General features: G+C 55.0%; 1 protein-coding gene across 1 annotated transcript in view; it reads right to left on the reverse strand.

Moving 5' to 3' along the window:
- Positions 1-14141, reverse strand: part of CDH23 (cadherin related 23) — a 393201-nt gene that overhangs the window by 265120 nt on the left and 113940 nt on the right. The window contains exons 6-7 of the mRNA XM_067710644.1: positions 6544-6738; positions 2785-2913 (exon numbers count right to left, since the gene is read on the reverse strand). Coding sequence (XP_067566745.1) covers positions 2785-2913; positions 6544-6738 — 324 coding nt within the window. The remainder of the gene's footprint in view (positions 1-2784; positions 2914-6543; positions 6739-14141) is intronic.

A 14141-nucleotide genomic window follows, 5' to 3' on the forward strand; every position in this document is an offset into this window, starting at 1 on the left:
AATGGATGGCTGGACGAACTCAGAAATCTGCAGATCCGGAAGGAACACCTGTAGTAACAGCTACATTTAGTATTACTCTGCTACGATACAGGGATGCCAGGAGAGACAAGACAAACTGAAGGTCTCGGACGATACTCACACCAACACCCCTCTTGCTGAGCACCGAGACACTGAAATGAGGCTGAAGATGGGACCCCCCAGCCCAATCCCAACACATAACCGCGGCGTTCTAACGTCTGTTAATGCCGGCACTGCTGGGTGCTTCAATCTCTAAAACCCCCAGGCTAGGGAGGCACAATTGAGACAGCTGTAGCCCCGGTTCCCCGAAGAGGAAGAGGTCTGGAAGTCGTGTGATTTGGCCAAGCAAGTACATGGCAGTACAGCGACCTGCTCCGAGACCCCTGGCTGCCCAGCCACCATCATGTCCTCACTTCAATCGACAAGCTGGCTTTGCCCATATTGCCTGCATTCAGCCCTGAGCACGATGCCCTGGGAGGCCTGTGGGAGGTTCCCACAGGTCCCAAAGACTCAGCCACCTTGGTGACCAGGAGCCCCAAAGTAACCCACTTACACGTCAGTGAACGTTACAGGTGTGGCTACAATTCAGTGGGAAGTCATGCAGCGTAAGGAGGGTGAACTCCAGCAGAGCTGAGGGGAGAGGGATGTCTATGCCTGGGCCAGTGAGGAGGAAGCCAGGAAAAAATTCCAAGAAAGGTCGTCAGTGAGCTGGGAACCAACAGATGGGTGGACTTGGGGTTGGTGACCAGAGCAGGCACAAAGGGTGATGAGGATGACAGGATAGCGAGAGGGCTGGTCTGACCAGGGCATTTGTTTGTTTGTTTGTTCGTTCGTTCGTTCATTCATTCACTCATTCCAAAAACACTTCCTGAGCACCCACGGTGCGCTATGCTCACAGCAGACCCCATTCTTGCCGCGCTACTCTCACGGTCCAGCAAAGGAGCCGAGGGTGAGTGAGCCGTGCAGGAGCATTGAGCACTAAGAAGGGACGGCCAGGGGCTGGGGGCAGATGCAAGCGCCCACCTCGTCTGAAAGGTCAGGGAGGAGAATATGAGTGCTTATTAGCAAAGAGCTTTTGAGGGAGGCAGCCTACAGTCTTGAAAGCCCAAGCTCCTGCTGTCCATGGACCACCAAGAAAGAGACGGCTGGGGTGGGGACATTCAGATGTCTCCCTCTGCCCTCGAAGCAGCTTCAGACACCTGCAACAGGAGGCCAACTTGTTCGTCAGACCCTCCAGCCCACAAGCGGCCCCAAGAAGTGGATACCCCCTCATACCTGGAGGCTGCAGTATGGTGCTTGGAGGAGGCCAATGGTCGGGACAGACCATGGTCCCAAACTCGGAGGGCAGGCTTCCTGGTCTGTGGTGGTCCAGGAGCATGGCCTGCACTCCGGTCGGGGGAGCCTGCCTCTCACTTGTACCCAACTCTGAGAGCCTGTGCAGACATGCACGTGGGGCGCTGAACAGCCACACGTTCAGGTGTGTGCCCCCCTTGGCTCTCAAAGCTGCGTCTTTCCTCTAAGCACGTTTAGTTCCCAGAAGGAGGGGCACAGTTTTCTTTCCACAGAGCTGTTCCCCGAGCTGCATGTCCAGGGGTTGTGTTTGCCCGAGGAGCCACCTTTTTCCAATTCATCAGCCCACAGCGGGTGTTCTGTTCTAGTCTGTACGAAAGCAGGGATGGCTACCAGACAAGGGATGCCTAGTACTGCCTGCCTGGCCCACAGCTGAGCAAAGTTGCCCACCCACAGCCCCTGCCCGGGGGCAGCGGCATGCTTTGTCTCTAAGACCCCCAGTCACAGCTGACAACCATGGTGGAAACATGGCCCACGGGCAGCCAATCTACAGGCTGGCTGGTGACCTCTGACCTTGTGACATGGCACAAAATCACACCATGGCCAGGCTTCCCTGGTGGCGCAGTGGTTAAGAATCCCCCTGCCAATGCAGGGGACATGGGTTCGAGCCCTGGTCCGGGAAGATCCCATATGCCACGGAGCAACTAAGCCCGTGCACCACAACTACTGAGTCTGCGCATCACAACTACTGAAGCCCACGCGCTTAGAGCCCGTGCTCCACAACAAGAGAAACCACTGCAATGAGAAGCCCACACACCACAACGAAGAGTGGCCCCTGCTCGCTGCAACTAGAGAAAGCTCGCATGCAGCAACGAAGATCCAACGCAGCCAAAAAAAAAAATCAGACCACGGCCAATCAGGTGCCTCTCTTGAACACGTGGCCCTGGGAAACCCAAAGTCTGGGCAGTCAGAAGGGGCAGCCGGAGCTGTGAGTTCTCAGGGAAGAGCCAAGCCTAGGAAGGCCTGTGGGGCGGATGGCAGGTGGCCGCCACCTTGGGCAGTGATGGCTGGCTGAGAGAGGCAGATTGACTGACTGACACGTGGGGGGCATGGCTGAGCCCCACTGATGTTTTGGGGAGGCTGGCTGAGTCCGCATTTGCTCTCCAGCCCAGGCTGGATTTTCCACGGGCATCCCCGTCATCTCATGTGAATCCTTCTGAACTGCTGCCCTTCGCTTGCACTAGCCAGTCTTTGCTCTTTGCCACTCAGAGCCCTCCAGGGATGAAGTGAGAGAACGAGGAGGTGGGGTGTGGTATAAGAGGGGATTGGGTTTTCACTGTGCTGGGCCACCCATCACTGCCATGCATAGGGGTTTGGGGGAGTAGGAAACGCCAAGGAGCCCATCCCACCAAACAGGGCCCCCATCCCTACCAGAGGTGCAGAGGGAAGTCTCACAAGGGCCGGGGAGGGTCTTACCAGAGGAGAATGCTCATAGACGTTGGTGCTGTAAGGCAGGTTGATGAAGATGGGGTCCATGTCCTGGACGTCTGTGATGATGATGGCCAAGTTGGCCAGGGTGGACAGAGGCCTGGTCTTGTCTTGATCCTTAGAGAACAAAGAATACACAGCCTTAGGTTAAGTGATGTTGTGGGCATGCACACACATGGACACACACACGACACCCACGTGCACAAACACGTGTGCACATGCGTACACATGTATTCCCACACTCCCCCAGGGAAGGGCATTAGCACACGGAGCTCAGGAACTCTAAGAACCTTCAGTGATCTCTGACCTGTGCAGGAAAACACAAACAGGGTCCCCAAGGCCTAGTGGAAGGCGGCTTATCCACTGTCACAAAGCAGGCCTGGGGTAGAGCCGCATCTCTGGCCCCGCCCAGCCTAGGCCTGACTGCCCTTGGGGTAAAGCGATGGTGCTGCCCTTAGCTCCTTCTCTGGATTCAGTCAGGGGCCACTGCCCCCTCCATGCCCACTTCCTGCCCCCTCTCATCCAAGGGCAGCAAGGGAATTGACTAGGATGGGGGTTCCTCAGAAGAAAGGCCCTTTGACCACAGAGGGGGCTACTCCGGAACCTGTATCCCTGCTCTACACGCTGGGTTTACCGGTCAAGCAACTTTTCCTTTAGAACCAGTAGGGGGCGCTCCAGGGCCTGTGACATTTGTGGGACTCTGGGAAGGAATCCTGAGAGGTCATGCAGGCCATGTGGCCAGGCAGGCAATGTTTAAACCCTCCTAGCTGGAAATGTGGTCCTGTGAAAGCTCACCAAGAAAGGAAACCCCAAACCCATCTTCTATTCCCCTAAACGTGATAAACTGCTTAAATAGCTGCTGCTACTGAATCACGATAGCCAGCAAGAACAGAAACTACATGCTGAAGAGATTATATACCAGGCTCTGTACTATACACTTCACTTGCTTTTGTAGGTATTATGTGCCCATTATGCAGATTTAACAGAGACTCAGAGAGGTTAAGTAACTTGCCCCGAGTCACACATCTGGTAAGTGTATAGCCAGGACTCAAACTTAGGTCCTTTTGACATAAAAACTTGCTCTGTCTGGATCTGGGGCCCTAATATCAGCCCAGGTGCTAACTTGCTGGGTCACCTCGAATAAGTTCTCTCCCCTTTTGGAGTCTCAACTTCCTCTTCTGTGAGATGAAGGGACACCCGGAATGACCTCTATGGACTCCAGGCCTTGTAAATTCTCTGGTTTGGGGTTTGAGGAGGGACTGTCCTTGGGTTAGATCTCCCTTGGTCTGTCTGGGGTGATGTGAGTGATGCGAGGCGTTCCCCATGTTACAGCAAGCCTAGTGGCTGCTCCGGCCCTCCAGAGACACAGCTGCTGAGCCTTCGAGGAGAAGGAAGGGCTGGCTGGCCTACGAGTCCTCAGGGGCAGCCGGGGAGAGGATGGAGGGGCTTTGGGGATGGGTCGTGGGTGCAGCAAGGGAGGGGAGAGTCTGGAGGCAGGGGGAGCTGGGCCCCTTGGACCACAGGGGAGACAGTCTCCCAGCCTCCAAGATGATGGGGCTCACAATCCAGGCTTGGGGACCACCATGGTGAGAGCTCTCAGCTAGGCCCTGGAATGACCACTAGGCAGATAGGACCAGAGGGTGAAGCCTGGCAGGAAGTCGTTTGAACTCTGGGGCCGGGGATGCCAGTGGTTCTGATTGGCCATTACCAGGCTTCTGTGGGCTGCTGGCTTTGTCCAGCGTGGCACCTGCCCTTCCTGTCCCACACCTGTGGCTGCAGCCCTGCTCCTGCCACGGATGCCCCCGTCCAGCCCACCCTGGACCCCACGGCTGGGGAAAGGGGATGGCAGTGGGCACACGTGGCTGAGCAGGCACCTGGCCAGGCTTCCAGCTGTCACTCTGGCACCTACAGCTCTCAGCAGCTTGTTCCCAGGGGAGTCCCACATTTCCCCACCCGCTACCCACCCAGTAGTGGCTGGGGACCCACACTGCTCCCTGCAATGCCACACAGGAGAACCTCCTTGAGGAAATGCCCAGAGGCCAAGGGCACAGCGTCAGCCCTGAGAGGGGCTTGTGCATCAGGTGGGGGAGCCATCATGACCCAAGGGAGCTCTAGGGCCCCTCCTCTCCCGCTGCTTCAAGGCCTGATCTCTGGAAGATTAATGGCAATTTAACTGCTTCACCATCCCAGCTTGAGGCTAGACCTCTTCACAGGCCTGGCCACCCAGATTCGTGCCTGTGGCCAGCTCTGCTCTCTTCCCCACTGGCCCAAAGCCATTTTTATGGTAGATGGAAAATATCCCACAGGGACGAGTTCATAGTGAGAAAGATAGCAAGCATCTGTGCATTTCTGGGCCCAGGTGTGTGCAAATGGAGAGTGGCGGGAGGATCACCACCCCAAGCGGGTGTGCAAGGCACTGCGGGAGGGCACAGGCGTGTCCAAAAAGTGGATTCTGGCCTTGCAAGCGCCCTTGATCCCAGAAGTCAGTTTTCCGAATAGCAGCACACACGTCCTCCCGGGCCACTACCACTTAAGCAGGGGAGAAGGAAGGAATGTGGGTGCCATCAGCAGTGGCCTCCCCAGGGGCCGCTGGACCAGGTACAAAGGAAAAGTTTGCATTTCCTGGTTTGGGGGGCCTCTCTGGATCTTGTCCAATCCTGGGGGAACGCCATCTTTCAAACTGGACCCTGGACCCAATCCAGTGTGTCTTCCCCTGGGCTCTGGCCCCATGTCACTGCAAGTGGAGCCCCCAGCGCTACTGGAAGCCCCCTCGCAGTGACATGGGGCCAGGCGGTGGATGCTGTGTGCCAGGCTGATGGGTCCTGGAGGGTCAAGAGGGACTCCTGTGATTTGTTTCACTGTTGACCTGAGCTTTGTAAACAGAGATCTAAGGGACAGCAGGCCGGCTCGCCCTGCTGCCGGCTGAAGGCTCCAGGAGCGGGGAAGAGGGGCGTGCAGGGGAGGAACCCTACTGAGGGTGTGGCCTGCCTGGCCCCCAGGCCCTTGATAACAGCTGGCAACAGTGTCCAAGCAGCAGTGCTGTTCTGGAGACTCAGAGACTCCTGACCATGGGGGTAGTGGACTAGGGGGTCAGAACACCCGGGTTTGGGTTCCTGCTGCCCACTACTTATCAGCTTGTGAGTCTCAACAGTGTCAGCTATAAAATGGGATAGTTATTGCTCTCCCACCGCCCTCTCCCGACTAACTCATCCTGGAATTCCCAGGACTCAGCACGGCGCTTGGTGCAGACGGGTGCTCTCTTCTGTGTAAGAATCACCACTCTAGAGCAGTGGCTAGTTTGCTTGGACCCTCTGGCCCCTGCATGTTGGGTGGTGTCAGGACACAGCTGGGTTGACACCTCTGTCCTGTGTCCCACAGAGTGAGAGGACACCCTGCACTAGGAATGCCCCACGGGGTTACCAGTGCAGGCACTGGAGTCCAGCTGCTGGGTGACTGTGGGCAAGTCACGGAATTGCTCCTGTGCCTCGATTTCCTCATCTGTAAAATGGGTCCTTTAACTTTTATGACATAGGGCTGTTGTGAGGTTTACTGGAGACAATCCATTTGAGTGCTCTGCACAGCACCAGGGACAGAGCACGGACCCTCAGCAACATCAGCTGTTGTTGATCACCAGCATCACCATTATGAGCCTTGACTAGCAGGGAACGAGGTTGACGTTCTGTGCTCCCTTTGAGGGTGGGAAGAGGCTGACATCTGGTTGTCTGGGCCCCCGGTGCCGGGACTCACCGTGGCATTGACGGTGAGCTGGTAGGCCTGCGTGGTCTCGTAGTCCAGCTCCTGGATCACTGTGACAATGCCACGTGCACTGTCGATGGCAAAGAACGGGGAGGGGGGCTGAAAGGAGAAGAGGACGCTGCCGCCTGCACCCAGGTCGGGGTCTGTGGCATTCACGATGAAGATGGGCGTCCCCACTGGCGTGTCCTGGGGGTGAAAAAAGCAAATAAAAGGGTGAGCTGGAGCTTGGAGCAGCTGCCTCCGTCAGTGACTATTCCCCCAAAGCCCATTAACCATGGTCCTCCAGCCAGCCAGACCTGCGGCTTTATCATTTTTATTCTAAGAGGGTTCAGAGGAATTTAAAATGCACCATCTATTTTTTTTTCCTTTTTTTGATGGCCTCCTGGTGGCTGTAACAGCACCAGTTCCAAAGATGATCTGCTCGTCCTGGAGTTCCGCATGAGGGTCTTTTGGTCCCCAACCCCGTTTCTTGGCGGTTTTGCTTTCACTGTCAGGTGCCCCTTGGCTGCCCAAGCCTCAGGCACGGGCTGCTCTGGAGGGCAGCCAGGAGTCTGCGTATTGGAGGTTTCAAGGGCAGGGAGCTGGGAGGTAAGTGATATGGGGATGTGGCAGAGAGTCTGGGGACCTTGCCTGGCTCACAGAGATTACCTGGTTTGCCCATGGTTGGGGCATCCACCTGCCATGCCTGGGCCATGGCAGCCTGTAACCAGAGAGGCCCACAAAGCCTGCTCAAACATCACCACCTCCTGGGATCCTTCCATGATTCCCTCTGCTATACACTGTGTATAGACAGACCCCTGCCCCTTTCTGACTTGGGGTTTCTGGTTAAATGTAACTTCTTCATGGAGGCCTTCCAGACCCTTAAGTGAGGTCAGCTCCTACCACGCCCCCAACCCCTGCCACTATTTATACTCAGAGTCCCACAGCACCCTGGAATGGTTCATCACCCAGCATTCTTCTGTAATTCCTCGGCCAGTGCCTGTCTCCATCATAGCACATGTGCTCCATGGAAGCCTTAGGGTTCTATCTGCCTTGCCCAGCACGGTGCCTGGCGCATGGCAGGTGTCCAGTAAATACCCTTTATGAAGACATGAACGAATCCCTATGACAGCATTTAGCACATTGTATTCTAAGTATCTGCGTATTCGCATCCTCTGCCCAACTGTCAGCTCTCATCACCGCCGCGCCCACCACAATGCCTGGCATGTAAGTCATGACTGCAAAATTCTGCGTGAGTAAATTTATTCCTAACTTAGTGAGCTCTGGACACATCTGAAGACAGGCAACTTAACGAGGCTCTGCCCAGAGACAGAAAGGAAGAAACAATCCTTGCTCCCGGTGACTGACTGACTGACTGACTGACTGTTATGTGCCATGTCTGTACAGTAGGCTGTACCTGTCAGCTCTGTAACAAGCAGATTTCTAGGTGGTTGCTATTATCCCACTTTTGAAAAGGAAGTTGAGGCTCAGAGAGGTTAGGTAACTCACCCAAGTCACACAGCTAGGCAGTGGCAGAGAAGGCCTTGAATTCAGGTGCAGTTAATGCTAAGCCTATGCTCTTAAGCTCTATTCTAAACACGTCTCTAAACCTCGATGGCGGTTCTTTCCCTAACTCTTCTGCACAGTGCTGAGGTCACCTGCCAGCATGGGTGGTACCCCCCAGCCAGGAGTGAGGGATTGGACTGAAAGTTCCCTGAGGGCAGAGACAACATTCCTAGTCCTCTGGGATCTTTTTACACTGGGACAAATGACTGGGTCCCTTCTGACACCTGCAGGGCTCCTTCCAAGGAGGGCATTCATATTACTGCCCCCTCTCCCTGCTGCTGGCCATGACCTGGGCCCTGGCACTACCTTGAGAAGCTTCTCTCTTTGGGGACCACTCTCGGGTACACTGTCAGCCCTTCCCCAGGACTAGCTGCTGGAAGCAAGGGTGTTCTCTGCAAGGCCCCTAGTCAGTCTGGAAAGGGCCTCCAGAGGACAATGTCATGACGTTGCCATTGTTTCTCTCTGAGTGTGCTGCCCCTCCCCCATCAGGCAAGTGTCAGCCTGAACGGACAGGCTCAGATCCTGTCCTTCTCCAACCAGCAGTAAGGACAGGGGCAGATGGGCAAGGACCCTCTCCTCCATACCATCCATGATGCCCCAGTGCCCTTCTGCACGGGACACAGGCCCCCGCGGTCCCGCGCTTTCTCCCCCTCCACACTTCAGTTCCTGGCAGGCGCCGCATCCTGGCCTTTTGGCTAAGATCACGTGTAGTTTCTTTTCTCATCAGCTTACTATTTCCTGGCAGGTAGAGCTATTTGTATTTCTCCAACCCAGCAGGCTCCCTTACACTTCTGAGTTCCTGAACGTGCTCTGCCTTTGCTAGGTCTGCCCTACCCATCTCAGTGGCTTGGAAAACAGATGCTCTCTCTCCCTCCAAAAGAGCATCAAGTACACAAGGGGGTAGACTGGACAAGTGCTAGGATTTCAGGGATAGAAAGACCTCTGTTGAAACCCGAGCCTCACTGTGTGTCTTTGGGCTAGTTACTTAATCTCTCTGATCCTTAGTCCCCTCTCTGTAAACCGAAGTTAATAATATCTCATAGGGTTAATGTGAAGAGCACTTGAGCTCATGAGTGTAAACTTCCCAGCACATAATAAGTGCTTAGAAGACGGCAGTTGTGATTTCATTGCCTGAATGCCTTCTAGAGGATGGCAGACAAGAACACCTTCAAGGGTAGGGCAGGGAGGCATAAAGAAACACGATGACTATTAATGCTACTGCACTGGGCATTCCCTGTCTGCAATCCCCAGATCTACCGAGTACCCTGCTCTGCCATGACACCACCCCGCCCCGCCTCCCCCACCCGGGGCGGCCTCAGGGGACTGCATTCCTAGGCTCCCTTGGAGGCTGGCTTCTGCCAATGGGAGGGGCTGGTAGGAGCTCAGAGTTTGGGGAGGAGAAAGAGTTTGGGGCATCACTTCCCCAATCCCTCTAGCTCCAACCCAGCAGCCTCTCCTCCCTGGCCCCAGTTTTCAGTGCGCTCCAGCCCCTCCCCTTGCCCCTCCAGCCCTAGGAGTAGAAAGAGCTTCCCATTGCTGCTAGTCTCTGGTGCCTCAACGTCCCTTCATGTCCCCCTAGGTCTGCCCCCCTCTGGAAGTTGTCTCTTCACCGAAATGCCTTTATCGAAACTATCCGAGATGAACTGTTTCCTGGGGGACCCTGATGGACCCAGGTACTCTGCAAGGACCTACCCCGAGCCACCATGTGCAAAACCCCAGAAACTGTACTCCCCGGGTGCTGGGCTCAGCGAAGCCAGCCTCCACCCCAACACGCCACCACGGCGGCACTGGTCTCGAGGAGGTCTTTATGAGGTTCTCAGCTAACCTACAGCTCTCTCTCTTCCCCCCGCCCCCATCTCTAGGTCCAACATGCACATCGCAGGAGTGCCGACATCAGCCCCCAGCTCCAGAACAAAGCACGCTGTCGAAGCCTGTAGTTCCTGCCACGAGAGGGATGGACATGTTCCGATTTCAGAGTGACCAGCCCCCTGTGAGGCAGCGAGACAGCACTTCAGAGTACACGCCACGTGGAGCTAGTGCCCAGAGGAGAGGGACGGCTCCTGCGAGAACATCAGCTCTCCAGCCCCCTGCCTCAGGGAGGAGAGGGTATTTCACCCATCCATACCGAATGGTCCAGGGTGAAGGCTGTGATCAGAGGGTTTAAGAGCAAGGTCCAAGAAGACAGGAAAAGGGGGAAAATAAGGGATGGTCCTGTGTCCGACCTTCTTGGATTATGTTTCATGCCCTGCAGTGAAAACCTATTCAATTTCTGCATAACTTAGAAATGGTTTTAAATAGGCCTGGCAAAGAGCTGGGAGGGGTGGGATCTGAGGCAGGGGTGGGAGGGGTGCTTGGAGGCCAAGGAAGCTCCTGAGCACGAAGGCCAGGCCTGACCACACACCCCTCAGGGACGGCTTGAATGTAGAAGCTGGAAGGAACCTTGGAGATTAGCCAGCCTAGTCTCCCATTTTATAGATGGGAAAAGTGAGGGGATGCGCTTCCACGCTCTCCATCTCACAGGTGGTTAATGGCAGAGCTGTGACTGGAAACTGGGTGCTCTGACTCATATATAAGTGCTTTTCTCACCTCACCCGGAGACACCAACCACTGCCTCCCTGCCCACCCGCCTTCCGAGTAGAGATGCTCTTTATACCCACAGCTCTGCTCAAAGGGATGGACCTAGGTGTTCATGTTTGTACCAAGTGGCTTCAGGCCTAGGCCACATGTGATTGGTCCAGGGGTAACCACCTGACTCAAGCGGGCCAATCAGATGGGGCCTTGGAAACTCAATCAGTTTTCTGTGGGGAACTGAAAAAAAGATTCTTGCTACCTGGTTGGGGTAGAGTGGGCACCATGACAGGCCGGAAGTCACACAGAAGCCACAGTTACAGGGTGGCAGAGGAAGCCCATCTGCAGTGAGAACAGAGCACGGTGAAGAAGAAAAGCAGAGACAAGGGTCTCTGAGGGCCTCCCTGGCCCCAGCCTTCACAGCCCCTGTCTGGCCCTCCCTTCCTGTCCCTGGCTGTGGTGCTGAGACACAGTCCACGCTGTCCTTCCTGTTGGTACCACTTGCTCACTCTGCCCTGCATAGGTCTTGGCTCCTTGCCCCACTGGCACCCCCAGAACACATCCAGCCGCGGGCAATTCCTCCTCACCCCACAGCTCTGCCGCAGGCTAACCCTGCCCCTCGCCTGCTGGGATTTGGCCCCTTTAAGGCCCACAGCTGGGCCACAGAGAGCAAAGCTCATGGCCAGTACTGCTGACTGTTGAGGGCACAGGAAGTAATATGGGGAGAAGAAAAAAATGTCATGAAGAACCTAGGGGTAAGACAGGAATAAAGACACAGACCTACTAGAGAACGGACTTGAGGATACGGGGAGGGGGAAGGGTAAGCTGGGACAAAGTGAGAGAGTGGCATGGACATACATACACTACCAAACGTAAAACAGATAGCTAGTGGGAAGCAGCCGCATAGCACAGGGAGATCAGTTCAGTGCTTTGTGACCACCTAGAGGGGTGGGATAGGGAGGGTGGGAGGGAGGGAGAAGCAAGAGGGAAGAGATATGGGAACATATGTATATGTGTAACTGATTCACTTTGTTATAAAGCAGAAACTAACACACCATTGTAAAGCAATTATACTCCAATAAAGATTTAAAAAAAAAAAAAGAAAAAGAAAGCGGCCTGCAGCCTGGGTGAAGGAATGCCGGCTCCCTCTTCTTTCTAAGTGTCCCCAGACACTCCTTTTAACATGCAAATCCATCCAGGCCATTGAAATGATCAGCATGTATGTGGGGTGGCAGGGGTGTGGGCTTGACACAATTAGCCAGGACAGGCCTGGAGGAGGATGCCCCAGAGAGCCAGTTTCTGCCTGCCTGGAGACAGGAGACCAGGGGGAAGGCGCGCCCTATCCCCTACGGTGTCTGGCCTTGGAGTTCAGGGTCTACAGAACCATAGCCAGGTGGGCCTGGGCTGTGCAGGCAGGGCCAAAAGGCCCATTTCGGCTGGGGGGGGGGGGCGTGCAGCCCCATTCTAGGGCAACTCTGGTTCCACCTTTTTGCTGGAAAGGAGCAGCTGGTCTTGGGAGGAAAGGCCCCACAGGGCGTGATTACTCCTGTTCCTAAAACAGGCCTCTTAGCGCACTTCTCTGTCCCAACTCTGCTTCCAGAGCCCCTTCTTCCACTGCATCCCCTGTCCAACCCCATCCTCTCCCTCACTGCTTCTGAGTCATTTCAAGGGAAATCTCCCCAGATGCACCGCCCACGCTGCCTGGGGTCCGGGGAGTGTGTTTAGGCATCATCCCCTGCAAATCCCTTGCCCCTGCTGGGCTGTCCCTCTCAGCGAGGGGCCCACTCCACGCAGGTCGCATACAGGGCAGGCCCCTGCCTCTTCCAGCTCACATTTAAGCTCCACATCACTTCTGATGGACCTGCTGTAAATGGGCCACCCTGCGCAATTCAGAGACAAATAAATCTTTTTGCTGCTCTTGGGGTGACAAGGGAATAGACTCTGGCAACGTTCTACCGTGCAAGAGATCTTGTTCGTTAATAATAATGAAAAATAGCTCACTTCTCAAACGCAGTGTGAGTCACGTTACACTCCGGGCTTCTACAGAGGTGGCTCAGGGTGCTCACTGGAAGAGGTGGGGGGCACACGGGCAGCGAGGCAGGAAGAGGGCCAGACAGAGAGGCAGAGCGCAGGACAGGGGAAACAGAGATGGAGAGAGTGTAAAGCAAGGGGAAAGGAGACCAGGCGAAAGGCGGCAGGAAGACCACAGGGGGTCAAAGAAAAATAGGATGGGGTGATGAAAGGGGCTGAACTGGGGGCCAAAGGGAAATGGGCATGGGAGGGAGAGAGTTTGTGAGAGAAGAAAGAGGGAAGAAAGTTGGGGAGAAAGGAGAGGAAAAGTTAAGGGAGCAAAAGACACATTACGGAGGAAAAGTTGTGAACAAAGGAAAAGAAGTATTATAAAAATTCAAAGCAGCAAGAGAAAGGAAGATGGGAAAAAGAAAACAGCACGCCATACTCTCTCATCTTCGCAGTGCACCCTCCTTCCCCGCCCGCTAGATTTATTCTCAACCCTGGAACAAACCTCGGAACAAGCCCAACCGTTTCCACGATAGGTGCCACCTCTAAAGGCGTTATTAATATTTATGGAATGCTTGCTAGATGCTGCCACAGTCTTTAATATCTTATTATAAAGCCTGTTATAAAATGCATTAGTAATAAATTCCTGACAGATGGAGTTCCGACAAGGTGAGGGCGCCTCGGTGGCTCCGAGCTGGGAATAGACCCTCCAGGGCCAAGCTTGTGGCTCAGAGGCTGGGCTGCTGGTCCCTGAGGCAGGGCAGGGCAGGGATTCCACCCTTCATCCGTCAGCATGTTTACAAATTGTATCTCATTACCTCCTTTTCCCTGATGGGGGAAACGGAAGCTCAGAGAAATGAAGCAACTTGTCCAAAGTCACACAGCTTGTAAGTGGTGGGAGAAGGATTCAAAATCAGGTCACCTCTGTGCCTCCAGACCTTAGGGACCCTGCAGATGAGGGTGGAAAGTGAGCTCAGGGCCCCTGCTCAAGCGGAAGTGGTTCATTTCCTCTGTGGAAGGGCTGGGGATGACAAGGGACCCAAAGATGGGAGATTCAGGTTGGCGGGATTAGAGAAGAGAGGGTTGGTGGGGAGCTTTAGCCCAAAGAGAATTTCAGAAGGAAGACGGTATCTCAAAATTTGCACGCTTTCACTGGGGATAAGGAAATGGGCTCCCACTGTGACAAGAAGAATTAAAGTCATAAGTAGAGACCTTTCTGACGGGGGGGGCGGGGTGGGTGGGTGGGTGGGTGGGAGGGGTGGGGTGGTACCAGGGCAAAGTGGAGGCACCTGTGCCTTGGTTTCCCCTGAATGCCAAAGAGGTGCTTTTTCACTTGTGACTCTGAAGCCAGGGGCCTCCTGGGGTGCTTGGGGAGGGTATGAAGTTTGGGAGGCTTTGTGGCATTCCAGCTTATGGGGGAGGGGAAGTGGGGTCTATGAGAGACGTGGGCTGTATTT

This window comes from Pseudorca crassidens, chromosome 16, assembly GCF_039906515.1.
Source record: "Pseudorca crassidens isolate mPseCra1 chromosome 16, mPseCra1.hap1, whole genome shotgun sequence".
Classification (NCBI taxonomy): Eukaryota; Metazoa; Chordata; class Mammalia; order Artiodactyla; family Delphinidae; genus Pseudorca; species Pseudorca crassidens.